At 38.9% G+C, this 27904-nt stretch overlaps 1 protein-coding gene across 13 annotated transcripts in view; it reads left to right on the top strand.

The window, feature by feature from the left end:
* Epb41 (erythrocyte membrane protein band 4.1) overlaps positions 1-27904 on the top strand; it is a 197194-nt gene that overhangs the window by 118209 nt on the left and 51081 nt on the right. For 10 of the 13 annotated variants that reach the window (XM_029570850.1, XM_029570845.1, XM_029570844.1 and 7 more), the window contains 6 exons: positions 322-540; positions 10545-10632; positions 10919-11071; positions 14363-14460; positions 15105-15277; positions 22199-22389. In XM_029570850.1, coding sequence (XP_029426710.1) covers positions 322-540; positions 10545-10632; positions 10919-11071; positions 14363-14460; positions 15105-15277; positions 22199-22389 — 922 coding nt within the window. Of the gene's footprint in view, positions 1-321; positions 541-10544; positions 10633-10918; positions 11072-14362; positions 14461-15104; positions 15278-22198; positions 22390-27575; positions 27633-27904 lie in introns of all 13 variants that reach the window. The other 3 variants (XM_029570846.1, XM_029570840.1, XM_029570851.1) reach the window with 2 other exon arrangements.

The raw sequence follows: 27904 nt of genomic DNA, 5'->3' as shown, positions 1-27904 counted from the left end.
AAAGCCCAAAAAACGAACAAAATAAATACTATATACTCAATAAGGTACTTTCTTTACCTCTTTCAGATGTTTTCAGCTTTTCTTCTTTTTCCTAAACTGCTTTCTGACTGTTCAACATAATTACATTATTTTTGTTTTTATGAAACTATTTCAAACACAAAGAAGAAATAATATAATGAATAACCACGTCTACTTTCTTATACTGAATGATTATCATCTCATACTTCTTTAACTTCTTTCCATTCTTTCTCCCTTCCTGTCTGTATATTTTGTTATTTTATTGTTGCTGACATATTAACATCCTTTCTTTTTTGGACATAGATACTATTTATGTCTCCAGCTGCGGCAGGACATCGTGGCAGGACGCCTGCCCTGTTCCTTTGCAACCTTAGCATTACTAGGCTCTTACACCATCCAGTCTGAGCTGGGAGACTATGACCCAGAGCTTCACAGTGTGGATTATGTTAGTGATTTTAAATTGGCTCCAAATCAGACCAAGGAACTTGAAGAGAAGGTCATGGAATTACATAAATCATACAGGTGAATATGTCTCCTAGGTTTGCTCTGTGTTTGTTTTGGGAGAAAGTTTAAACCCCGATTCTGCTGTAGGAAGTCACCGTGAGTTCATTTCCCTCTACTGTTTGACTTTGGGAAAGTCACTCAGGCCCTTTCTTTGATCCTGTTTCCTTATAGCAATGGGCATTGCGCTGTGAAAAATAAATGAGGCAATATGTGCAAAAAACACTTAGCACAGGGCCTTACATGGTAGGTGCTCAGTAAATGGTAGCTGTCTTTACTGCCCTTAGCATTTTATTTCAAGTTTTAAACTCATGCTGTATTATGTGCCTTGAGGTTCTCAGAGCAAGAACTTTAACTTGGGTTCTATGCATAGACTTAGAGGGCCCATTTTACCTTTGAAAGTATTTTTAAGGTCTTTATTGGATTCACTGACTATACTGCTTTTTTTTGTGAAAATAATTGGTAACATTGGTTTATAATTCATCTGAGGTAGGTTGAAATCTTTTATTTTGTCCTAGCCTATGAACTTAAATGATGCACTTAAAATTTCTCTGATCTTCTGGTTCTTTGTGTGGCTAATGGTGATTATTGCATCAGAGGAAATGAGATGATTGATAAGTCTGGAAAAGGAAATATGTGCATAATACATAATACAGTACTGTAATGTCTTTCACATTAAAAGATTCAGTGATGTTACCTAATACTAAAATGACCCTCCAAAAATTGTATTTCTTCCTACCGTACGTGAATTGTTATTTGAATGACTTAATATAGCTAAATTTTACATGCTACCTTAGTCTATTACCATAGAAGTCTGATCTTGGCCTTGATTTGTATTATATTACTTGGCATCTTGAGTTACGTTAGCATGGGTTGAGTTATAAAGTTTTAAAAGGTCACATTGCTCTAAGAGAAACCCCAAGCATGGTCCCAGGAGCTTGCCATGGTAACCACAAGTATTCTGTCTAGCCCTTGAGCTGTGCTTGTTTTCCTTAAGGTTATTCTAAATGTATTGGGATGCTTCAAATAAGGAAACTTTACCTCAAGATGTCCTGGTACTGAGAGCCTTATTGTCCCTATAGGTTCAGACACCTCAGTTATGAAAACCATAATATGGAATTTTTTTCATTTATTTATTATTGTGCATGCGTGAGTGAGTGAGTACACATGTGGGAGCCAGAGGACAACTTGTAGGAATTGGTTTTCTTCTTCTACCATGTGGGTTCCAGGGATCAAACACAGGTTGTCAGGCTTGGTGGCAAGTGCCTTTACCTACTGAGCCTTCTCACCAGACCCATAATAAGGATTTTAAAGTCTGTAACCCATGTAGCAGTCATTTTATGAGTCACCCAGCTCTCACGGAGTCATACTATGTTAAAGAGAACTGACAAAATGTACTTTTCAGTGATGGCACACAGCTTTAATCCCAGCACCCAGGAGGTAGAGGCAGGTGGATCTTTGTGAGATCAAGGCCAGCCTGGTCTACATAGTGAGTTCCAGGACAGCAGGGGCTATAGGGAGACCCTGTTTCAAAAAGACCAAAAAAAGAAAAAATTTACTTTTCAAGTTTGAGCTTGTGTGCCCCAAGGCATTGATGTTTGAGCCCACTAAATACACTTTTAATTTGTTGATGACTATAACTTAAGGATATTGGGTTGTCTTTGAGCTCATTTTTAGTACTTTTATTTATATTCTTGTTCTGATTGTTTATACATACACATACATAAACCTAATGCAAGTACTGAAAAGGGATGGTCAATTTAAATAATTTGATCTGGTAGAATGTCTCAATTGTAAGAAATAGGCTACAAGTCAGTTGGTAGCATGCTTGCCTAGCATGCAGGAAGCCCTTGCTTTGATCCCAGCACCACAAAAACTGGGTGTGCTGTTAATTCCAGGTCTTAGGAGATAAAAGCAGGAGGATCAGAAGTTCAAGGTTATCCTTAGGTACATAAGTAGTTCAATTAAAAAAAAAAGGAATGTCAAAATTGGAGGGGAATATTCTTTTCTAATAATATCATCACTAGTAGTATAAGCTTGGGATAATCAGGAAAATAATAAAAAGAAAATATCTTATTGCTGCCATAAAACTGAAAAGGAGGAAATAGTGGTGTCAGATTATGATTGATATATTATTTCTGATGATGCTTTTAATAATTGTTTGATCATAATAGAATATCAGGTTTGGAAGGACTTTATACAGTCTAATTTTCATCTAATGCTTGACTCTTCTTTATAGCATTGTTACATAATCATAATAATTAAGAGTCAGAAATTATTGTAATCTCTTACTATGTGCCAGATAGTGTACCAAGCACTTTATGCACAGTGTCATACTTAATCTTTAAACTAGCCAACAGTCTCAAAGGACAGTCTGCAAACTCTGGTGGTTTTCAAAATTCTTTCAAGAGGTTAATATGGTCAAAATTGCTTCCATGATAAGTTATTTGCCTTTTTCACTTTGTTGAAGTTTGAGGAGGAGCACAAATCAAAGCACTAAACTGCTTGCTGGTAGTCATGTTCTTCACCATTATGCAGTGCTAGTGCCTGAGATCCCAGCACTGGGAGGAAGAAACAGGAGGATCCCTCCCTGGCCAGCCAGCCTAGCAGTCAGTGAGCTCCAGGTTCAGAGAGATCCTGCCTCAAAAAATAAGGTAGAGAAGCAATGAAGGAGGACAGATGACATCAACCTCTGGCCTCCACATACCCACATGTGGGAGTGAGCATACACACACACACACACACACACACACACACACACACACACATTTAAGATAAAAACTAATAAAAAGGCCAGTTCTCTTAAGAATTTTCTTGGGCCAGCCTGGTCTACATAGTGAATTCCAGGGCAGCTGGGGCTACAGGGAGACCCTGTCTCAAAAAGACCAAAAAAGAAAAGAAAGAATTTTCTTTCAGAGACCACTAAGATGGCTCAGTGGTAAAGGTTTTAGCTGCCAAAACTTGGTGATCCAAGTTCAATCCCCAGGTCCCACATGGTGGAAGGAGAGAACTGACTCCTGGGATTTGTTCTCTGATCTCCATGTGTATACTAGATGCATGTGCACACACACATGATAAATAATAATTGTTAAAAAAAAAAAAAGACATCTTCCCTTTTTGTCTTGAGACGAGGTCGTACTATGTAGCCTAGGCTGGCCTGAAACTTTGATCCTGCTGGGTGCTGGGATTATAAGCATACCTCACCATGCTCAGCAATTTTAAGAATACTCCCTTGTTTGTTTGCTTGTGTGCTGGAATCAAACCTGCAGCCTTGAGCGTGTTAGGCAAGCGCTCTTCATTTGAGCTTTACACTCAGCCCAAGAATATTATTGAAATAGTAAAAAGTGTTCATTTTATTATCTTGAGTTTATTTCAGTTTAATGTTCTGTGATTTAATGAGAGGTACACATAAAGCATCTCTGCTGTATGCTGATTGATGTGGTGCAGCTGTGTACTGCAGGAAGTGCACTTGTGATTGGACTGTGAGTAGAATAGGACACTTTTTCTGTAGCTCTATTTAAAAAAAGGACTGATAATCTATTGTCATTCAGACTTGATTATTTGGAGTATATATATTTTTGGATGTGGTACTTTTAGAAAAATAAAAACTTAGCCGGGCGTGGTGGCACATGCCTTTAATCCTAGCACTTGGGAGGCAAGACCAGCCTGGTCTACATAGTGAGTTCCAGGCCAGCTGGAGCTACAGGGAGACCCTGTCTCAAAAAGGCAAAAAAGAAAGAAAAAAGAAAAAGAAAAGAAAAACAAAAACAATAAATTAGTTGCTATTGCAAAATTCAAGCCTTTAAGAAAAATTTTAGTCTGGTCAGTGGTACACTTCCATAATCCCACGTACTCTGGAGGGTGAGGCAAAGGATCATTGGAACCAAGCATTTTGGTACTAACTAGCTTGGGCTACATAAGAAGCCCCCCTCCTACCTTTTTAAAGAAAAGTTTGAATTTTGGAAAACTTATACGTCCTACTATGATCTTGATAACTTCCAATTATGTATAGGCTTTTCTTATGAGGTTGGTAATTTTTTTTTTTTTTTTGGTCTTTTTGAGACAGGGTCTCCCTGTAGCCCCAGCTGACCTGTAACTCACTATGTAGTACAGGCTGGCCTCAAACTCACAGAGATCCACTTGCCTCTTCCTCCCGAGTGCTGGGATTAAAGGTGTGCGCCACTGTGCCCAGCGAGGTTGGTAATATTTTTAATGAATGTAGTTTTAAATATATGTTTTGTATGATCAACTTTGTTGACATTCACATGACTTAACTCGGCCTATGAATATATAAAATATATAATGTTTCATAATAATGCATGAGCCAGAACTTTAATCCTAGCACTTGGGAGGCAGAGGCAGGTGAATCTTTGTGAGTTCAAGGCCAGCCTGGTCTACATAGAGAGTTCCATATCAACTGGGGCAACAGGGAGACCCTGTCTCAAAAAGATCTCCCCTCTCAAAACAAACAAACAAACAAACAAAAGTACAAGCTTACGGTACCATCCTGCTCCTCAGACAAATAGAGGACAACCTATGTAAGTAGAAACTGGAGTAGTGGCCCTTTGCCCAGTCAGGGATTTTGAAGCTATAATTAACTCTTCAAATTAACACTAGCAAATCAAGCTTTAAAAGTAATTGCCCTCCATTTATGGGAACTAAGGAGGTATGTAAACCCGTCAGTTGTCCCTCACTTAATTATTTGAAATCACAATCCTTAATCAGAAAAGACAACAAACATTATTAAAAGACTGTCGCATAGCACTGGAACTCACTGAATAACTCTTCTGATACCATTTGCTTAAAATAAATATAGGTAAACTGTGTTATAACCTCAATTTGTAACAAACAGGAGCTAACCAGTGCCAGAGCTCCTGTGGCTTGGTGTTTTTGTGTACTGCAGGACTTCCAAGTAGTTAATTATTAGGTGCTACTGAATACGTTTTTAGAGTGCTCTATGGCTTAGAGAATACCTAACCTCTTCCCAACTGACTTGTTAGGACTTTCAGAGGTCTTGGAAATTTTAGCAGAAACTTCAGTCATTACATTTTTAAGGTGAAAGATAATTTATGATTTTAATTAAGAAAATACATGTATTGCACTACATGTACAGATATCTGGGGATGGTGTGATTATGGGAGATTTTCCCTCTTTACATGTTCTTAATGATATTTTTCCAATTTTATACCTGGACATATGTGATTTTTTTAATTGAAAGAATGTTTTTGGGACATTAGGTAGATGAAAGCAAGTTAGTCACCCATGCAGAGGCCTCAGCAGGGTGAGGATGGGGTTTGTAGGTTAGAGGGCTTGGGGAGTTAAACCTCACAGGGATGAGGTAGGTAGTCAAGTGTGTGCACTGGGTGGTGGAACCCAGAGGCCAAGAAAAGCATCTGTGTGTAGTTAAGGCCTTATTTAGAATGTAGAGAGCAACTTGGATGCTCAGGGTAAAGAAGGAGTTCATAAAAGAGGTGAACTAGCACAGGGAGTCAGAACCCAAGTAAGGTAAGGAAGGCATCCATATGTGGATAGCAGCCCGGGGTGGCAAATTCTAAGTCCAAACAGAGGATGAGGAGGGTATGCAGATGGGGGAAGAGTTCAGTGGCTCAGTGAGAGTTTGGTTACATATGAGGTGAGGGAAAGGGACGATTGATCAAATTAGTCAAAATGCTCAGGGTAATGTGTCAGTAAAAGGACAAGTTATGGAATAGGAGAGGTGAAAATAGACCCTGTGTTATGGCATTACAACTGGAGGTTTCAGTGCACACTCACAGTTTCCAACGTATAGATAGATGGCTCTAGATATCCATGTAAATACATTCATACATTCATTCTTGGACACTCCAGTTCTACACTGTGCTGGGATGAGATGCTCAAAGTCATGAGAAATGTTCAGAAGGACACGAACTCTTCTCGGAAAAGCTCCAACTGACCAAATATGGAAAATAGATGCGTAAAATAATTGATTATATTGCATTGAATAAAGTAAGAGACTAGATTGAGAAGGTAACTCAGAGGTACAGTACTTGTCTAGCATGTGTAAGGCCAGTACAAACAAGCAAAACAAAACAAAACAAAACAATAAAAACCCAACCCAGAATCTATGAATCCATACTGAAGACGAATTTCACAGAGGAGAAACCTGGCAGATATCAGTGATAGAATCATCATCTGTTGAGGGGACAAGTTAAAATTATGTGCACTTGATAGGATGCAGCTCCACTCCTGTGGTATTCCTGTTAAAGATGCATGGCCTGGACTGGGGATACAGCTTAGTGTAGAGTGCTTGCTTAAAGCCAGGGTTAGATTTGTTCCAGACTAAAGTAGCCTGATGATACATGAGCTACAACTGGATCATTGGGCAACAACTAGCTGAGCCTGATGAATGGGGTTTGAGGATTTTAAGTGTCAACATTGATTTCCTGGTTTTCACACTATGTAGAAAAGTATTCTTATTTGTAGGAAGTACACACAAAAGTATTTAGGTGTGTTGGAGTTATCAGGTTGGCAATTTACCATGGTTTAGGGAAAACCATTTACATTATACGTGATTTTTAACAATCATACTTGTTTCAAAAATCTAAAAATAACAAAAAGCATCAGCTTCAAATATCAATATTTTTAGGAAGAAATTTTTCTTGGTTTATTGTTTGTTTGGTTGGTTTTTTGAGAAAAAGTCTCACTGTGTAGCTATGACTGGCCTCAAACTCACAGTGATCTGCCTGTTAAGACTAAAAGTGTGTGCTGCCACACTTGGCTAAAGATCTCTTCTTATCTCCTTCCCTTAATGCAATTTTAAAGCATGCTTATCTATATATATAGTTTGAAATTTAATGAATATTCAAATTTATGGCCCTTAGGGTTTTAAAAAATGAATACAGGGCAGATTTTTTTTAAATGTGGGCTGGAGAGATGGCACAGCTGTTAAAGGCTCAGACTTATAACCAAAAAGACACAAAAATTTGTGTGTGGTGTATGTATGTCTGTGTGTGTGTGTGTGTGTGTGTGTGTGTGTATGTGTGTGTGTGTGTGTGTGTGTGTGTACCTGTGCATGCAGGTATAGAGGCTAGAGGTTGACATCAGATGTCTTCCTCTATTGCTGTCTACCTTATTTGTATATGTGTGTGTGTGTGTGTTGTTGTTGTTGTTGTTGTTTGTAGTATGTACATGTATGTGTGCTGGGCACCTGTGCAGGCAGAGGCCAGAGAAGGGCATTACATGTTCTCTATTACTTGTTCCTTTGAGGCATAGTCCTTTACTGAACTTGGAGTTTTTTCACTAGGCTGGCTGGAAATCAGCAAGCTCCAACCATCCTCCCGGTTCTACCCTCGGTTCTGGGGTTATAGATGTGGGTAGAGCCACATCTTGCTTTTATGTGGGTACTGGAATCTGAACTCTGGTCCTCATGCATGCACAGCAAACACTTTTAAGCACTGAGCTGTATCTTCACCATTTCTTCAATCTCCTTCACCTTAGTATTTAAGCCAAGGTCTCTTACTGAACCTGAAGCTCACTAACTGAAGCTCACTGATTAGACTAACTGCTCACCAAGCCCCTGGGATCCTTCTTCCTCTTCCTCTCTAGTACTGGGATTGTAGGCACACACCTTCATGCCTGGCTTTTTCCATGGATGTAGGAATCCAAACTCAAGTCCTCATGCTTACATAGAATACACTGAACCATATCCCCAGCCCTAGGGAAGATTTTTGTCATATTTGTTTTATTTAATGTTTTAAATTTTGTGTATAAATTCAAGCAATCTAAATTTCTTTTTAACAATATGTTTTGGGGATGTGCATGAGGGTTGAGACAGGGTCTCATGTAGCCCAAGCTGGCCTTGAGCCCTGATCCTTCTGTTCCCACCTCCCAAGTACTGGGATTTCAGGCATGTGCCACCACATCTGGCTCCAAGTTTATTTTATGATCTTTATATAGATTGAATTTTTGATAGTAACAAACATTTATAATTTGAAAAGCAGTTTCACAATTATCTCATTTGATCCTAATACATTTCATGTACTCACACAAGACAAAAAAAAAAATCATGCTGGAGAGATGGCTCAGTGTTAAGAGCATTGACTATTCTTGCAGAGGACCCGGGTTCCATTCCCAGCACCCGCATGGTGGCTAACAACCATCCATAACTCCAGTTTCAGGGGATCTTCTGACCTCTGTGGACATTACACAACATGGGTGCACTTACAGATTTGCAGGCATTACACTCATACACATTAAAAATAAAATAAATTATTGCTTATCCTGTTATGTACAAATATGTATTATTACGATTCTTAGTTTATAGAGGAGGCTGAATGACTACATGCATCTAAGGACTGGAATCAGAAGTCCAGCCCACATAATGTGATGGGAGCCTGTTGCCTCATACTGAGTTCTAGCCTGCCAGTGAAGTGATCCAGGGCCCATTTCTTTATCAGCAAAACAGATAATAGTAACAACAAAAACAACAAGCCAAAACATAAAATAGCTGAGAATAACCTTAACTAAAAAAGCATATCACTTACATAGAAAAAATATTTTATTATAAAGGTTTCCCAAGATGTTTGAATAACTTGCATATAGGTCTGCCAGGCCCTGCTTTGTTTGCACTTTCAGGTCCATTAACAAGTTCAGGTATGGTGCTTTAGAGCTTGTGAAACATTTATTCAGGAAAGCTGAGATGATATTTTCCCCCCTTTTGGTTATTATCATTCCAAGAAATCCTTTGTTCTGTTAATGAGGGTAAAGACAGATGGGTTTAGGAGAGACTTGTCCTTCTAAAAGGCCCCCTGCTGCTCTCTATGACTTGAGGCAGTCTTATGGGAAAGTTGCATTTCCATGTTTTTTCCCTTGGGGATGTGGCTGCATTGTTGTTACTATGAAGCTCTACTTAATTGGTCCAAACTCTGCAGCATTATGAGTAATATCTTTGTCTTTCTCCTGAAAGCATAACAGAACAGCTCATGAGCATTTTTCAAAAGAGAAGAAACTTTGAAAGAAGAGACCATCAAAGGAAATGTTTAGACAGTGAAACTGACTGTTTTCAAACAAGTCTAATTCATTTTATGTCTGGCAATGTAGACATCTTAATAACAGAAAACAGTCCCATTATCTGTATGCTTCTATTAACCAAGTTTATTTCGTTGAGCTCAGTGGGCAGGACACCATCTGTTACCAGAAATTTTCTTTTCGTCAAACCTGCCCCCATTAAGAGTTCCAGTTAAGTAACATCAGCTGTCCTCTAGTTTAATTTCCATAACTTAATTCAGAGGGATAGAGAAAAGGGCAGCTAAGAGGATCTTGTAAATTGCATTGAGGATTTAATTTGGTCATCTCTTTGGCAAGAAAATTAGGAGGAGGAGTTTATGTGTGGTACAGAAAAACACCAGAGAAGGGTACAGAACTCTTGATGTATGGGGGTAGCTTGAAAGAAATAGTTGGATTAAGAACCACAACCAGGAACATTTGGGGAACACAAATTAGACTTAATAGACCTTTAAAAATTAATAATAGAGGACCTGAAGTGGGGGTGTAGTAAAGTGGGGAAATAGGGGAGGGGATCTGAATATGATCAAAATACATTGTATAAAATTCTCAAAGAGGCCGGGCGTGGTGGTGCACGCCTTTAATCCCAGCACTCCGGAGGCAGAGGCAGGTGGATCTCTGTGAGTTCAAGGCCAGCCTGGTCTACGTAGTGAGTTCCAGGACAGCTGGGGCTACAGGGAGACCCTGTCTCAAAAAGACCAAAAAAAAAAAATCTCAAAGAATATTTTTAAAGTTAATAAAAAAGAATTTTCTGTTAACTTTTGGTGACTGTTTTCTCAAGATCTCATTTTTAAGGCATATTTCAATAGTTTAGACTCAGGTAGATGATTCTCAGTCCATAATTGCTTTCAGGACTCAAATATATATGTGTGTGTATGTGTGTGCATGCATGTGTGTGTGTATAAGTACAATGAACATTCAGTAGTTATTACCATAAATGTTTTTATTGTAACACTGAAATCTTTATTTTTATTCCATCAAAGGTCCATGACTCCAGCTCAGGCTGACTTGGAATTTCTTGAGAATGCCAAAAAGTTGTCTATGTATGGAGTTGATCTTCATAAAGCAAAGGTAGTGGTAACTTTGGCCTTTAATAACATGCATGCATTTGCATTGTGCTGTACAGACCTGCTGATTAGATGTCATACTTTTCTTATCTAATACCTCTTACTAGCACTTACCTTTGGTACTTTAATATAGTCACAAGAAGGAATGCAAGCCACGACTGGCTCTTTTTTTAATTGTATGCTTTGTAACTGTTTTGGTTGTTGATTTTTTTTTTAGATTATTTAGTAATAGCCAATAATGTGTTGAATACTTTGCTCAAGAATGAATTGCTGATGCTTTTCTTTTTCAGGATTTGGAGGGAGTCGATATCATCCTAGGAGTCTGCTCTAGTGGCCTTTTGGTTTACAAGGATAAGTTGAGAATTAACCGCTTTCCTTGGCCCAAAGTACTAAAGATTTCATACAAACGTAGCAGCTTTTTCATCAAGATTCGGCCTGGAGAGGTACACAATTCATATTTCTCTCCTCCTTAACCAAACACAGACTAAAATATCCCTTCTAGCCAGACATGGTAGCAAATGCGTGTAATCCCAACGTTCAGGGGCCTGAAGCAAGAGAATTGCGGTTCAGGATGAGTCTGAGTTACACAGGAAAACCTTGTGTTAAGAATGAATGAATCAAATATTTCTTCCTTCCCACCTTCCTTATCATGTCATCTAAGAAGTTTCCATAGAACCGACTGTTCACAGACTGACGATAATTCTGTTTTCTAAATGACCAGCCCTGTAATGCTTTCACTTCCTTACTCCTAGACTTCTGGACATTTCTCTTTCTGTAAGTAGATACACCATGGCCAAAGTGAAACCTGGATTGACAAACATTTCTTGTTTACTCCAGCAAAAACTTGATAAAAAACAAAAACAAAAACACTTAAATTGGGTAGCATGGTATTTTGAAATTATTTTTGGGATTAAATTATTCATGTAATTTATTGTATGTGTAGATTATTGAGAATGTGTTCTAGGATCAAGTTTTAAGGGGAAGGAATTCTGGAGATTGAACCCACGGCCTCATGCATAAGTCCTAAAACTTTAATAGAACTTTGTGTTCAATTTTGCTTCAGAGGCCAGATATAGTAATATGCACCTGTAATTCTAGCATTTACAACATAGATAGGAGATTTAGGAGTTCCGAGCCAGCCTGGCTACATGAGACCCTGTCTCCACAGAAAACTAATACTACCACCAAAACTTTGAACCAGACAACTCAATAATTGGTGGTCCAATTTCAGGATATACAAGTAATTTCAACTTCTATATTGAAGAGCTGTCACAGTACAGTAGAAAATTGTTGAAGTAGAAATTAATTCCTTTTTTTTTTTTTTTTTTTTTTTTTTTTTGAGACAAGGTCTCCCTGTAGCCCAGCTGGCCTGGAACTCACTATGTTGACCAGCCTGGGCTCGAACTCAGAGATCTGCCTGCCTCTGCCTTCCAAGTGCTGGGATTAAAGGTGCGTGCCACCATGCCTGGCTGAAATTAATTCCTTTTAAAGATTTATTTTTAACTATTTGTATGTGTGTGAGGATGTGCACATGAGTGCAGTGCCTGTGCAGGCCAGAAGTCAGATCTCCCTAGAGCTGAAGTTGCAGGCAGTTTTGACCCACCTGACATGGATCCTGGGAACAAAACTTGGGTCCTTTGCAAAACAGTATTAATCTTAACCAGTGTTAATCTTAACCCCTCAGCCATCCCTACAGTCCAGGAATTAAGTTTTGTTTTGTTTATTTTTTGAGACAGGGTCTCCCTGCAGCCCCAGCAGGCCTGGAACTCTCTATGTAGACCAGGCTGGCCTCAATCTCACAGAGATCCACCTGCCTTTGTCCCAAGTGCTGGGATTAAAGGAGTGAACCAACAAGGCCTGATATTTTTTTTTTGACTCTGAATTCTTCTCTGCCACTTACTAAACAAAAGACTCTAGACAGATCTAGAACTGAGCTTCCTTATATTCAAGAAAGATAATAGTTTTTCTGTCCCAATTGATTTGAAGACCAAATGAGATAGATGACCACTGTGAACTCTAAGCAGAAAAGGACCATACTAATGTAAAGTGGCTTTTGTATGTATATATCACCATCTGCTGGTGAAAAATGGTTCACTGTTGCAGCCTGGAAATTCTGGGTGTGCAACCTTAAAAATCTTGTGTAAGGATCATCATTGAAGCACTGTTTGTTTGTTTGAGTTTTTTGTTTGTTTGGTTTTTTTGAGGCAGGATCTCCCTGTAATCTCAGCTGGCCTTGAACTAGCTATGTAGACCAGGCTGGCCATTTGATCGCACCTGTTGAGTGCTGAGATTAAAGGCATATGCCACCACACCCGGCTAAAGCACTATATATACCTTATTTACTCGAACCAAGTGTCTGTCTCCCCTCAAAGTTTCAAATCTTAAAATCTTGAACCAGAAATGTTTATTGAGCAGTTTCTTGTGTCAGTGACTAGTCTAGGAGCTAAAAAGGTAACCGTAAGTAAAAGGATGCCATTCCATAACCAGCTTACATTTTAATGTGGGAAGGCAGAAAAAATATAACTACAGAAATATTAATAACTATTATGAGAAGTCCATAGTTTTGAAATCTCAAGTATTTAATACTGAAAATTAAATATATACTAAAAATGCAGAATTATTTCTTAAGAAAGCAGTGATTCTGAAAAGTGGAGCACTATGACTCCAGATGGGTGTGCTATTTCATAGCAGATAACTTCTTTGACCTCAGTTTCTTCATGTGTGAAAATATAGATTATATTATCTAATCATACTGTGATGGGAATAATAAGCACTCAAAACAAATGCCAGTTTCCTTTTTCAACTTACAAAGTGTGCTTGAGGTAGAAACAAGCTAAAACTAAAAAGACAGTTTTAGTAGCCCTGGGAGGACAATATGGTTTGCTCTAGTCAAAGAGGCACTCCATAGACCAGCCAAAGAGGAGGAAAAACACTTAATAATTCAAGAATATAGGGAATAAGTGCAAGACACCTATTGTACAATGTGGTAACGTAGGTAACGAAGTATCGTATTATTGAAGATTGTTAAGAGGTACACTAGCATGTGTAAAGCCCTGGGTTTAATCCTCAGCATTGACCTTTCCCAAAAAACCACTTAAGAAGATAAGTTTTAGGTATTTTCACCACAAAACATGGCCTGTGAGTTACTGCATATGCAATTAGCTTCATTTGGTTATTGTACAGTATGCAAGCCCATAAGATGCACATACCAAACATGCTCAGCAATGTCAAGATTTGTCATTTTGACTTGTTGGTTCTGAAAATTAATTAAATTAAAAACATAATCTGGATTGAGTCACATCTTTAGCTCTTGTTACTAATTCCGACTGCATAATAGTATTGGCTGGCTGGAGGAGTTACTGGATGTCTCATTCCCAGATTGTTGAGTAATCTGATGTTGCAGGTACAGGTCTGTGACTAAGAAAAAACAGTTCTAAACCATCAGGAGTTGACTTAAAAATGCCGTGTACATGTGTGTGGGGGGGGTTGTTCGTGTTCTGAGCAAAAATAAGATGCATAAGTAATAGAAGGTGCATTTCCTAGCCTCCTTGCTTTGGACAAATCACTCTCAGTGAGCACATTTCTTTTAGTAAGTAGGAAACCATAATGTGTTTAATGTCTGTAAGCTGATAATAGTCCATATTTATAATCACTTCTTTGGTGCCACTGTGCCACTGAAATTGAGTAATTTCAATTGGATAATACTTCGTGTTATATGTTATGTGTCCTTACAGCAAGAGCAGTATGAAAGCACCATTGGCTTCAAACTTCCCAGTTACCGAGCAGCTAAGAAACTGTGGAAGGTCTGCGTGGAGCATCACACGTTTTTCAGGTATTATTCTCACTTAGGTATTTTTCAAGGACATGTTAATGTATGCATGTTTCTATTTTAAATTGCTATTGAAATTCTCTTCTCTGTAGGACTGGCATTTTACTTAGCTCAGGTGAGATCATCTTAAGCAGAACAGAGTCAACCTAATTCTTCTTCTTTTGGTTGTAACGTATGCCTCAGTGTTTCCAGAGCACCTCCTATATACTTTAAAAGGACAATGGAAGTGGGATCAATAGTAGCTTTGGGCTTTGTTACTGCCCAGTCTGAACAGTTGTATGACCTTAAGCACGTAACCTCTTTCTGGGACGTTTCAGTTTTCCATATTATAAGGTGATGAAATCATTTCAGGGATGGAGTAAAAATATTGCAATGCTATAAGAGCATTTTGAAAACCATCAAACCTTCATCTATAGAGACATAGAATATAATTAATGTAAGTTCCAACTAAATTAATCCTGGTTCCTTGAAATATGACGTAAGAGCTAAAATAATTATTACTTGATTGGAAATCTCTTAACTGCTAAAGTAAGCCACGGGAATTAGGAATCATTTTTATTTTGATTGATTTTTAATTTTATAGTCACAATAGTAAGATAATATATATGTAATATATAATTGTTACAATTTCTATCCCTTTCTTCCAGGCTGACTTCTACAGACACCATTCCCAAAAGCAAATTTCTTGCCCTAGGATCCAAATTTCGCTACAGTGGCCGGACTCAAGCTCAGACTAGGCAAGCTAGTGCCCTAATTGACAGGCCTGCTCCACACTTTGAGCGAACAGCAAGCAAACGGGCATCCCGGAGCCTTGATGGAGGTTTGTATTAGATATTGTTGATATTATCGAGATCTTTAGAGAGATCATTAGATAAAGATAAAGGAAGTATAAGGATATAATTTTACTTTGTTTTGTTTGAGACAGTTTACTATATATCTCAAACTGACCTCAGTTTCTTGATCCTTTTGCCTCAGCTTCCTGAATTCTGAGATTACAAACTTCCTGAATTCTAAGATTACACTATGCTTATCTTGAAGCATAATTATTTATAAGAGAACCAAACTATCTCAGATTTACAGAGAACCTTAGCGGTAAAATAAAAGGGATGTTACTGCCTAATTCAGACTTAAGAGAATCATCTTGAGGGGCTAGAGAGATGGCTCAGGAGTTAAGAGCACTGGCTGTTCTTGCAGAAAACCTGGGTTCAAATCCCAGCACCTACATGGAGACCTACATGTGACCTCTTCAAGTTCAAAGGCATCCTTGCCTGCATTCCTTCTGCAATGGCTGCAGCCTGGACCCAGTTTGGAGAAGCTTTGAATTATTTTAGAAATAAATCCCTACTTTCTTATTGTCGGGCACAAATGTAATCAAAAGGAACAGCAACAACAAAAAAGATCTCATAATTTTTTTTTCATTGCCTGCATGTGTCAGACAATACCTGCAGAGGTCAGAAGAGAGCTTTAGATTCCCCTGGATCTGGAGTTACAGATGGCTATTAGCTGCCATGTGGGTGCTGGGAATCAAACCCAGGTCCTCTGCAAGAGTAATCAGTGAGCTCAACCTCTGAGCCATCTCTCCAGTCCCTTCTTATACTTTTATAGACTTTTTTTTTTTTTTTGGTCTTTTTGAGACAGGGTCTCCCTGTAGCCCCAGCTGTCTTGGAACTCACTATGTAGACCAGGCTGGCCTTGAACTCACAGAGATCCGCCTGCCTCTGCCTCCTGAGTGCTGGGATTAAAGGCGTGCACCACCACACCCGGCTTTTATAGACAAATTTATAAATAAATTTTGAACTACTTCTTTTTTTTAAAAAAAAAAAAAATGGAGGGCTGGAGAGATGACTCAGCAGTTAAGGACACTAAGGACACTGGTTGTTCTTGCAGAAGACCTGGGTTCAAATCCCAGCACCCACATGGCAGCTAACAACCATCCGTAACTCCTGTTCCAGGGGATCCAAGACCCTCTTCTGTCCTCTGTGGGTATTGCACAACATGGGCGCACTTACACACATGCAATCATAGAACTCATACAAATAAATAAATAAATAAATAAATAAATAAATAAATAAATAATAAAGCCACATGTGGCTACTGGTTCCCATACTGAACAGCTCAGGTCTAGACAATAGTAAACAAAGTGAGTGAACAGAGAAGACCGCAGAGAAGACCAACTTGTGGCTGAGCCTTACAGGTTTTCTTTTCATTACAGTGGGAATCCATTGCAGGGAGTGATATAGTCTGACTTCTATTTCTAAAAGATCTCTGAGTGCTGGGTAAAGTCTCCACTAACATGAGGGTAAAGTAGGATGGAAGCTGATACAGGACTAGTGAGAGGTGGTAACAGCTTGGACTTGAGTATTGTCCACAAAGGCAGTGAAAAGTGGTTAGGAATATGTTTTAGAAGTAGGACTGACAGACTTGATAAATTAAGCATTGGAGATGGTGAGGGAAAAGAAAATCAAGTTTTATTCCTAGATTTGTTCATTTAGTGGAAGGAGAGAATCTGGAAGAGGAGCAAAGTTGGGGATGTAGCAAATCAGTTTCTGTTTTGTATTGTCTCTCAATCTTCATTTGAATATTAAGGCCTGGGAAGACAACTCAGCAGGTAAGAATGCTTGCTGTGCAGGCATAAGGACCTGAATTCAAATCCCTAGAACCCTCCTAAAAGAGGGGGTGCTGGAGAGATGGTTCAGAGAGTAAAAGAGCACTTGTTGCACGAGCATGAGGACCAGATTGCATGCACCTGGAACTCCAGCACGCAACAGCACAGACAGGAGGATCCCTCAGGCTTGCTGCCCCCCAGGCTTGCTCCAGGTTCAGTGAAAGACCCTGCCTCAAGGGAATAAAACAGTGATGAAGCAAGACACCCAATGTCTTCCTCTGGCCTCCATACTGCATTCAGCCCCTCCAACTCCCCCTCGCATGTGCATACACAGCACAAGACAGACACACATCAAAAGAAGAGTATTAAGTCACAAGGATAGCTAAGGATGACAAGGATTTTTCAGCTTCTATTTTTACTGCACCTCTTGCTTTTTAAGCTATTTCTATGCATTCCTATGTAATGCTAGAAGAAGCATTTAGGAATTCTTGCTTTACTCATAAGGAAACAGAAGCACAGAAAACTGTGTAACTTAGTAAGATCATACACCAGGTAGTTAGTTCATCCATTTGGTGAGGAATGGTTACACTGACACTTGCCAGAGGATTACATCCTTATCATCTTTGTAACTACAACAGAGGCTAAGCCTCACCCCAGTAGCTTATCTGTTTCATGTGTACCTGAGCAGCTGGCTTCTGGGTTTTGTTGTTGAAGATCCTCTGGTGATTCACATAGGGCCTCTGATAATGAAACCATTGGTCCATTGCATCACTGCTGTTCTTGTATCACATTAGCAGAAGTTGTGCTAGAACAAATCCTCTAAGTGGAAGCAAAGTTTCTTTTCTCAATATCATGGTTTTGAGTTTTACGCTTTATTGCTCCTGTATCTAAGTCTCTTTTCTGTTCTTTTTTTCTTTTTCTTTTGAGATAGGGACTTGCTGTTTAACCCTGGCTGGCCTAGTACTCAATATTTTGCTCAAACTGGTCTCAAGTCCACTGAGTACTGGAATTACAGGCATGAGTTACCACATCCAACTCTTAAGTTTCTGTTCTTGTCAGCCAACAGCAATATGGTTACAGAAGTTAGTGATTCTGTGAGAGTCACCACCAGCATTTCTCTATCTGAGCCTTCAAAAAATGAAGATAAGATATTAACTGTGGTGGTTTGAATGAGTGCCCCCCATAGGCTCCAAGTGTTTGGACACTTGGTCCCCAGTTCATGGCGCTGTTTGGGGAGGGTCATGGAACCTTTAGGAGGTGTGGCCATTCTGGAAGAAGCACATCACTGGGGACAGGCTTTGAGAGTGTATAGCTTGCCTAGTTCTAGTCTGGCTCTCTGCTTCCTGTGCGTGCTTGCAGATATGATTGCTTGGCTTTCTGCTGTAGCCACCTCCTCTGCCATGCCTCCCCCACCATTATACACCCTTACCCCTGGAACCATAAGTCAAATTAGCTCTTCCTTCTATAAGTGCTCTTAGTCATGGTGTTTTATCACAGCAACAGAAAAGTAACTAATTCACTAACTTTAAGTTAAGTGTTCTCTGTATATGTAACATATATATATACACACATATATATATATATATATATATGTTTCTTTAAAGAACCCTAATACAGAAATTGGTTATTCCAAAGTCTTGTAATAACTAACAAGTGAAATAAAAACACTTAAGAACCAGAACATCATTTGTCTGTTTTTGGTGCTGAGGATCAAACCCAGGACCTCAAGTATGGTAGGTAAGCATTCTGCAACTGAGCTGTATCCTAACCCCAAGACAAAGCATTGTGTGTGTGTGTGTGTGTGTGTGTGTGTGTGTGTGTGTATGTGTATTATACATGTGTGTTGGTATGCTCCACCTACTTTTTTGAGACAGATCACTCACTGAACCTGGAGCTGGTTAGGCTAGCTGTCCAAGAGTTCCAGGGATCCATCTGTCTCCGCCCTCCACCATTACCTCCAGGGCTAAGGCTGTAGAGGTGCAGCCAGCTTTGGCATGGGTGCTGAGGATCAGAACTCAGGTCCTCCTGTGTATACAGCAAGCAAATTACTGATTGAGTCATCTCCCCAGCCCAAACATTTTAAAAACAAATCACTACCCCTAACATTGAATATGTTAATAAGTATTGAATTATACGTTAAATGGTGGCTTGTATAATATGTAAATTGTATCTCAATGAAGTTAGTTTTGAAAGACCAGTCTCGGCCATATTCTATCATGATCCATAATTTTGCAAGGCTCCTTATTGAGGAAATGGACAAAATTTGCCTCTATACAGCACTTCTAGATGCTATTTTTCCTTGGATTCGTTCATCATTGTGTGCATAGTTTTTTCCCAGCATATTCTTGAAATAGTATTAGTCTATAACAAATTTAATATAAGGACTGAAATATAATGCTAAAAAGTTATTAATATTTAGAATTTATAAACTGTTTATGCCCATTGAGTATTCTTTCCCTAACTATCCTACCTAGTTAATGTCTTGTACATTTCACAAATGATGAAACTGGGGTCTGTAAAATAAGCTCCTTGCCGTAATACTGCTGTGTGTGACTAAAGTGAGCTTAAGCCAGAGATTTGTGATTTGGGTTTTTCCTGTATTTCTTGCTACTTTCATAGTGAGGGATGTTCGTGGGAATGCTTGTATTGTCCAGTTTCTGAACCATTGCCGTCTGTTTCTAACCATGAGTTTTTTATATTTATACTCGCTTTTCCATACACAGTACAGATTGTTGAGGGTAGGAATGCTGAAGACATAAATCATTTGGCTCTGCAATATTAGTATTGGATTAAAACCAAATTCATATCGCAAAATAACACATGGTAGAAGCAAGGGCTATGTTTCTATGATACCAGGCAGAGTTGAATTAATTCTTTCAGAGGAGGTGTGAATACACATGTATAATGAGACTTTAACACAACTGTGAGCAAAATATTTTGTCATTTCCCCTGTTTTGTTAGGTTTGGTTTGCCATCTGCCATTCTTACATTGACTGGCTGAGAGTCCCCATTAGCAACAGGGACTTGCAAGAGGCCACAGATTGTTCATTGAAAGAAAGTAGGGTTCTGTGTTTCTGCTCTTTTTTTTTTTTTTTTTTTTTTTTTGCTAGGCATCTCCTAAGAAATCCTTTTGCTAGAGAGCAATACAGGGTAATAGGTATTTTTTTTTCTTGGTGCTATATAAATGAGGTTTTAAATTTCAATTTTTCAATCTGTCCTGGCTTAAGGAATTCCTTTGTTTTAATTTTTACTGTTTATAAATCTAAAGGTACCAGGGGCTGGGTGTAGTGGCCTTTAATCCCAGCACTCAGGGAGGCAGAGGCAGGTGGATCTCTGTGAGTTCAAGGTCAGACTGGTCTAGATAGTGAATTCCAGGTCAGCTGGGGCTACAGTGAGACCCTGTCTCAAAAACAAACAAACACACACAACAAAAAAATCTAAATGTATCAGAATAAATTGGGGGGGGGGAATCTTTTTTGAGACAGGGACTTCCTGTAGCCCCAGCTGACCTGGAACTTGCTATGTAGACCAGGCTGGCCTTGAACTCACAGAGATCTACCTGCCTCTGCCTCCTGAGTGCTGGGATTAAAGGTGTATACTACCACGCCTGGCTCATGTCAGAATAAATTACATTCAATATAGTCAGTTTGAAAAGGAGAGTATACAATGAATCTGTGATTATTTACATGAACAAGTATTAAAATCTAAAAGTCTCAGTACAAGAAGGGACCATGCTCTGTTATTTTAAATGTTAAATCAGAGCCATTAAGATGGCTCAGTGGGTAAAAACTCTTGCCGTGTAAGCCAGACAGTCTGAGTTCAATCCCTGGAACCTACAGTGACAGGAAAGAACCAACTCCAAAGCTGTCCTCTGACCTCTACACACACATTGTGGCTGGCACACACTCATACACACACACCATACACCCACCCACAATAATAATAAATAAAATACAATTAAATCACATGGAAAAAAAGTCCTTTCATAGATAGGGTCAAATAAATAAGGTGTAAGGTTTACTACAAAGTATATGGTCATTTTCTTTTAATCCCTGAAGGAATGAAGGTAAAAACTAGAACTAGTGAGTGCTTTTTTGTTTTATTTTGTTGTTCTGGGGCTGAAACCCAGGGCCTCCTGTATGCTAGGCAGCCCTGTGCCACTGAGCCTGCAGGACTGTTTTGAAGTAAGTCATCTAAAGCAGGGATGTCAATAGTCCAAACCCAGGCAACAGTTAGTTCTGTGAAAAGATAGAGCTTTTTATTATCAGCTTATATTGTTTATTCTCTGTAATACAGTCTGTACAGCCTTCTTCCTAAAGCAGGGTTTCTCAGCTCAGCAACCTTTGCCTCTATGCACTAGATGTCAGCACCTCCTTTCTCTCTCCTCCCCAGCTGTGACAAACAAAAATGTCTCCAGACATTGCCAGTGTGCTCTGGAGGAGAAAAGTCAGAATCAACCCAAGATGAGAAACACTGCTCCAGATATTTTAGAAAGCAGGAGCTATACCAGATTGATAAGACTCTAGAGAAAATGCAATATTTATGTCTTGTTTTTGGATGGAAGTCCCACAACTTTTATATTATTTTTCATCAAATGATTATTATTAAAGGAAAATGTTTGGTTCAAAGATTTGCCCTTCACAACAAAAAGTAGTGAATATGTTAAGCCAGCCATTTATCTGTTTTGTAATCATTCTGAGAGTGCTTCACAGAAAAAAAAATCAGACTTGTTTTCTCTAAAATATATGTTTAGTTCCCCCACATCATCTAAAAATGAATAGATCTTTGTTTCAAAAAGGCTTCATGGAAAAACCAGCCTGAATTGACCCTTATTTTCTTCCTTCATACATTACTTTGCAAGCTTTTGAAAGTAACGGATTAAAAGATTTATTCTTCCCCCTGAATTCAGCATTTATGAAACATAACCATCAAGACACCTTAGCGTCTCTGTTGAGGATGCCTTTGTCTTATCATCAGTTGCCAGGAAGAGCACTAATGACTTGTGTCTTACCTTCTGTGATGGACCCTGGACACTGGAATGCTCAGAGTTCTGGATGTACAGTTTCACCCCGTGACTTTAAGGTAGCACAGTGGCACTGCCTTCATTTATCTTTCCTTTTCTTCTTTCTCACATAGCAGCAGCTGCTGAGTCCACGGACCGAAGTCCTCGGCCCACCTCTGCACCAGCCATTGCTCAGAGTCAGATCACAGAAGGCACTGGGTCAGGGGCACCTGTCAAAAAAGCACAGAAGGAAGCTGTGAAGGTTGACATGAAAGGGGAAGAGCCACCTGAGCCAGCTGAACCAGAGCCCACAGAAGCATGGAAGGTATGTCTTACATCCACACATCTAGCCAGTCTGTGTTCTGAGTTTCAGAGCCACTGAATCTTGCCAAATACCAAGTTATTTTTCCTCTTTGTTTCCAAAATACATCATCACAACCTATTATATATATTTTTGTAGAATCGTGTCATAAAGACTGTAAGCTCTCTATCCAGGAAGTTTCTAGATGACCTACACCTTGATTTAAGTTGGCATTAGAAAAATGGGGTACTTGGAACTGGAGAGATGGCTTAGAGGGTGTTCTTCCAGAGGACCTGAGTTTGGTTCCCAACGCTCATGTCTGGAAGTTTACTGCTGCCTGTAACTCCAGCTCCAAGGGATCTGATGCCTCCTCTTGGCCTCTGTAGGCACCCCCTGACACATGGCATACACTCACACATACACATAAAAGGTAAATTTTTTAAGAAATGTTTAAATAAAGAAAAATGGATTTCTAAAACACACCAGCATGGTGCTTGCTTTCTAAAATATTTTTTACTCATCCAGGAGGAATCTTCATGTTGCTTAAGAACAAGTTCTGCTATTGTGATTAAGCTATAATTTGCTTTTCTAAGATGGATATGTGGACAATTTTTCCAAAGACTAGGATTACATAAAGCACATTTATATAGTTATTTAAATCTTAAGCAGCTGAATAAGGAGATCAGTATGTAGGAGAAGTTATGCTGCTGAGTTGCTGATGATTCTGAGTTTATTGTACCATAGTCACGGTACTGAGTTGAGAACTTACCAATTTAATTAGCAGATTTCCACAAAATCATAATAACTGGACTAATCTTTAACTTAAAAATACATTTATGGGGATGGAGAGATGGCTCAGCAGTTAAAGAGTATTCTCTGCTCTTCCAGAACTGAGGTTAGGTTCCCATCACCTATCAGGTGGCTTCACAACTACTTATAACTCTGCCTCCAGGGGATCTGACGTCTTCTGACCTCTGCACATGCACATACAGGTACACAAGCACACCACATGCATATACATGAAAATAAAACATAAAATACATTTACACAGTGGTGAATTTGAGGTGCTATTTCAGGTCTATTAAGGTAGATACAGGTCTCACTCTTGTCAACAGGAGTTATGAAAGACCGTCTTCATAAGGATGGTTACATTTTCATATGTTTGTTAAAACCTTAGTAAGTGCTTTCTCTTTAGCATATAGATAGTATGTAGATTAATCCTGTTTTTTAAGAGCCAGGTCTGTAGGATAGTGGACACCTGTATTTTTAACCTGTTAAATATGACATACATATACAGTTTTACTGTCCTTGAGTGAATGATGAGTGTTTGCATTTTGTAACCAGCCAGATGTCCATGACATTGATCATCAAGTTCTTTCTGTGTAGCCTTTGAGTACCTGCTCAGTTTTTAATGTTAGAATAGTAATTATGCAGTATACTGAAACCATATGTATTATATAAAGTAACAGCAGTACCAAAAAAAACCCTTATAACTATGTAAATTTCATTATCTAACACTAGCTTGGGGACAGCTAGCGGTATCCCTTGGATCTTTTGACAAGGTCTGTTCTGAAGGTACAACATATTTAATTTAATGTTCTTTTTTTTTTTTTGGTCTTTTTGAGACAGGGTCTCCCTGTAGCCCAGCTGTCCTGGAACTCACTATGTAGACCAGGTTGGCCTTGAACTCACAGAGATCCGCCTGCCTCTGCCCCCCAAGTGCTGGGATTAAAGGCATGTGCCACCATGCCCAGCTAATGTTCTTTTTTTTCAAAAAAATTTTATTTTGTCTTATGTGTATGAGTGTATATAAGTGCACCCATGTCGGGCTAGAGAGATGGCTCAGCAGTTAAGAACATTGTTCTTGCAGAAGACCCGGTTCGAATCCCAGCACCCACACAGCAGCTAATGACTGCCTGTATCTCCAGTTCCAAGGGATCCAAAAGCATCTTCTGTCCTCTGTGGGCATTGCACGACACGAGTGCACTTACCTACATGCAGGCATAACACTCATATACAGAAAATTAAAAAAAAAAAAAGTGCACCCATGTCATGTCATCCATGAAGGTCAAAAGACCTCCCCTGGAACTGGAGTAACAGATGGTTGTTAGCTACCATGTGGGTGCTAGGACCCAAACCCAGGTCCTCTGCAAGAGCAGCCAGCACTCTTAACTGCTGAGCCATCTCTCCAACCCCTAGTTTAATGTTCTTGATAAGGCCATATGCAGAACTACTGCTGTTACTTGGCTTCAATTTTTTTTTAACCAGTTTTGCTGTTGCCCAGGCTGGACTCCTGGACTCAAACTATAGGTGTGTATCACTGAGCCTAGCTCTTTGGCCTCATTCTCCTGTTTTACTTTATTTTTATTTGTGTGTGTGTGTGTGTGTGTGTGTGTGCGTGTGCGTGTGTGTACATGCACTTGCACGCACATGTGGTACTCACAGAGGCCAGAAGAGGGTGTCACAACAGACAGTTGTGAAGCTGCTTGACATGAGTGCTGGGAACAGAAATCTAGCTCATTGCAGTAGCATCAAGAGTTTTTAACTGTGGAGCCATTTCTCCAATCCTTGGCTTTAGTTCTTAGAAGAATGGATCTCAATTTTCTGCTGCCAGATTACTAAGGACCCTAAAAGACATTATTGTTTAAACAAGGAATCCTAAGCTTTATGGAATAATTTAACACCAGTGTTTGCAGAGTACACTTAATTTTATGAGGACATTATCTCTAGTTTAAGCTGGACATAGTAGCACATGTCTTGTATGTTTTGTAATCCCAGATCTTGGAAAGTGGAATTGGAGGCTAGCCCAGGCTACAGAGTGAAATCCTTTCTCAAAAAAGGACATTATCTCTATTTTATCAATAAGAAAATTTAAGCTCAGACAGGTGAGCTGACTTGTTAATGACCATGCAGTGTGTAACTGGAAATCAGAGTAGAATGATCTAATTGTTACTTACCCCTAGTTGTTGAAAGTGCCATCCTTGAAGGTGCTTATGATTTGGCAGTATTACAAAATCTAGTTTTATCTGGTGTTTTTTTATATTCAGTCGAGAAAATAGCACAAAGGCATTGTACTACAGAGTAATGCTGCTTTGTGTGATTAAAAAAAAAGACTCATACACATAAAATAAAAATAATAAATAAAATATTTTTTTTAAAAAAGACTGTCAATCACAGGTTGATGAGGTTCTATTAAAGAAAAAGCAATACAAAGAAATTGACTTAACCCTTAGTAAAGACAATCTATTTTCTAATTTTGAAGCCTACAGTGCTTGAGGCAGTACTCATTCTACTGTGTCTCCTTAGTAGCTAGTCAGGTTTTAAATAATTACTCCAGTTTCTGTGAGTATTATTAAGCAGATTCTAAAGATATATGGGCAACCTTAGGTATTGTTTTGCTCCTACTTAGGATGAATCTTGACCTTCCACCAGCATGTGGCTTCCAACTTCCTAGAGAAGAGACTGCAATGTTGAGTGTTGTAGCTGAAGCCTATGTGCACATTAATTTTTTTAAAAAATGTTATTTATTATTTTATGTGTATGAGTGTATTGCCTGCATATATGTAAAAGCACCCAGGTTGTGCAGTGCCTGTGGAGGTCAGAAGAGGGTGTCAGATTCCCTGGAACTGGAGTTAGGATAGTTGTTAGCCACCATGTGGGTGCTGGGAACTGAACCCAGGTCCTTTGCAAGAGCAGCCAGTGCTCTTAACTGCTGAGCTACTTTCCAGCCCCTCTGTGATTATTTATAAATCAACCCTTGAAATAGTTTCATATGTCAGTTACAGTTTTATGGAATTTATTTTAATGCTTTATTGTGTAATGAACTAAAGAGTGAAACTACTTTCTTAAATGTATTGATCAACTCACGAAATCCTTTGTGTTTACCTGTTCTGGTGTCTTATATAGTTTATTATGTATGTGTTTTTTATTTTTTATTTTTACTTATTTATTTTTTATTTATTATTTTTATTATTTTATGTGTATGAGTGTATTGCCTGCATGTATGTGTGTGCACTCATGTCGTGCAATGCTGCGGAGGTCAGAAGAGGGCTTCCGATTCCCCTGGAACTGGAGTTAAGGACAGTTCGTAGCTGCCATGTGGATGCTGGGAATTGAAACTGGGTCCTCTGCAAGAGCAGTCAGCTTAACTGCTGAGCTATCTCTCCAGCCCCTATTTATGTGTTTTAACTATAAAAAATATCTAATTTCTTTGTTATTGAATATGTCAATGCTGTTGTAATGAAATGCTTCTTCTAAGTATGTGGTTATTAAATAATTTTTAAAAACTATCTAATTTATATTATATTATACATTTATATCTTCATTTGTATATTTGTTCTTAAGTGTTATTTAAAGTACTTCCAGTGCTGGGAAGATGGCTCAGTGGGTAGTGCTTGCCAGGCAAGCCTTACAACCTGAGTTCAGATCCCCAGAACCCATGTACAAAGCTATATGAATAGTGCATGCATCCGTATCTCTCTTACCAGGGAGAAGGAGGCAGAGATGGGAGAATACAACATACATCAATAAACAAGAGAGCCCTGTCTCAAGGTAGACAATGAGGACTGACACCAAACTTTGCCCTCTTCCCTACACATGGATACCATGGCATGCATGTACACTCTCACACACAAACATGAACATTAAAATCCTTCCAGATCGTTAGCCAGGCGTGGTGGCACATGCTTGTAGTCCCAACACTTGGGAGGCAGAGGCAGGCAGATCTCTGTGAGTTCAAGGCCAGCCTGGTCTACATAGTGAGTTCCAGGACAGCTGGGGCTACAGGGAGACCCTGCTTCAAAAAGACAAAAAAAAAGAAAAAAAAAAAAAAAAAAAAAAAAAAAAAAAAAAATCCTTCCAGATTATAAAAAAAAACCCTCAGAAAACAAAAACATAGGGCTCTAGTATTAAGCCTAGATTATTGTTTTGGTGAACACATTTTAAAATAGATATTTAAATGTTTTTTCAATAGAATGATTACCTTAATTTTCTTTTTTGGTAAGTTGACATGACCTCTTCAGCCTTGAAACTGTGATGGTGAACTAACAGATTGCTACTTGGGAGTGAAGCCTTGCCTGTTATGCCCTCCGTAAAACTGCATGGTGGTGATCACTTCTCAGTGTATTTTACCCCAGCTTCATGATGCAGCTTAACTACTCATAGAAACCTACTAACCTAAAATGTTTTGCTACTTTATTTCTTAAATGTAGGTGGAAAAAAACCACATCGAGGTCACAGTACCCACCTCAAATGGTGACCAAACACAGGTTTGTGCCAACAGGCCACTTGTTCCTTTTCCCTTCCACCCCCTCAGTTTTTAATTCTCCCCCAGTCCAAAAAAAAAAAAAAAAAAAACTATAAAAAGGTTCAAAGTTCAATGAACCAATATTTTATTACTTTTTTCTTTTTTGAATTATGGCAAAACAGAAGCTTGCAGAAAAAACTGAAGATCTGATAAGAATGAGGAAGGTTAGCCATTTTTCACTTTCACAAAACTACATCTCCATCTCACCCATGCTGACCCATGCATTAAAAAGAC

Source organism: Nannospalax galili, unplaced genomic scaffold (assembly GCF_000622305.1).
Source record: "Nannospalax galili isolate Female #2095 unplaced genomic scaffold, S.galili_v1.0 scaffold23, whole genome shotgun sequence".
Lineage (NCBI taxonomy): Eukaryota > Metazoa > Chordata > Mammalia > Rodentia > Spalacidae > Nannospalax > Nannospalax galili.
The sequence above is the reverse complement of the archived record's forward strand: the minus strand, read 5'-3'. Positions and strand labels throughout refer to the sequence as shown.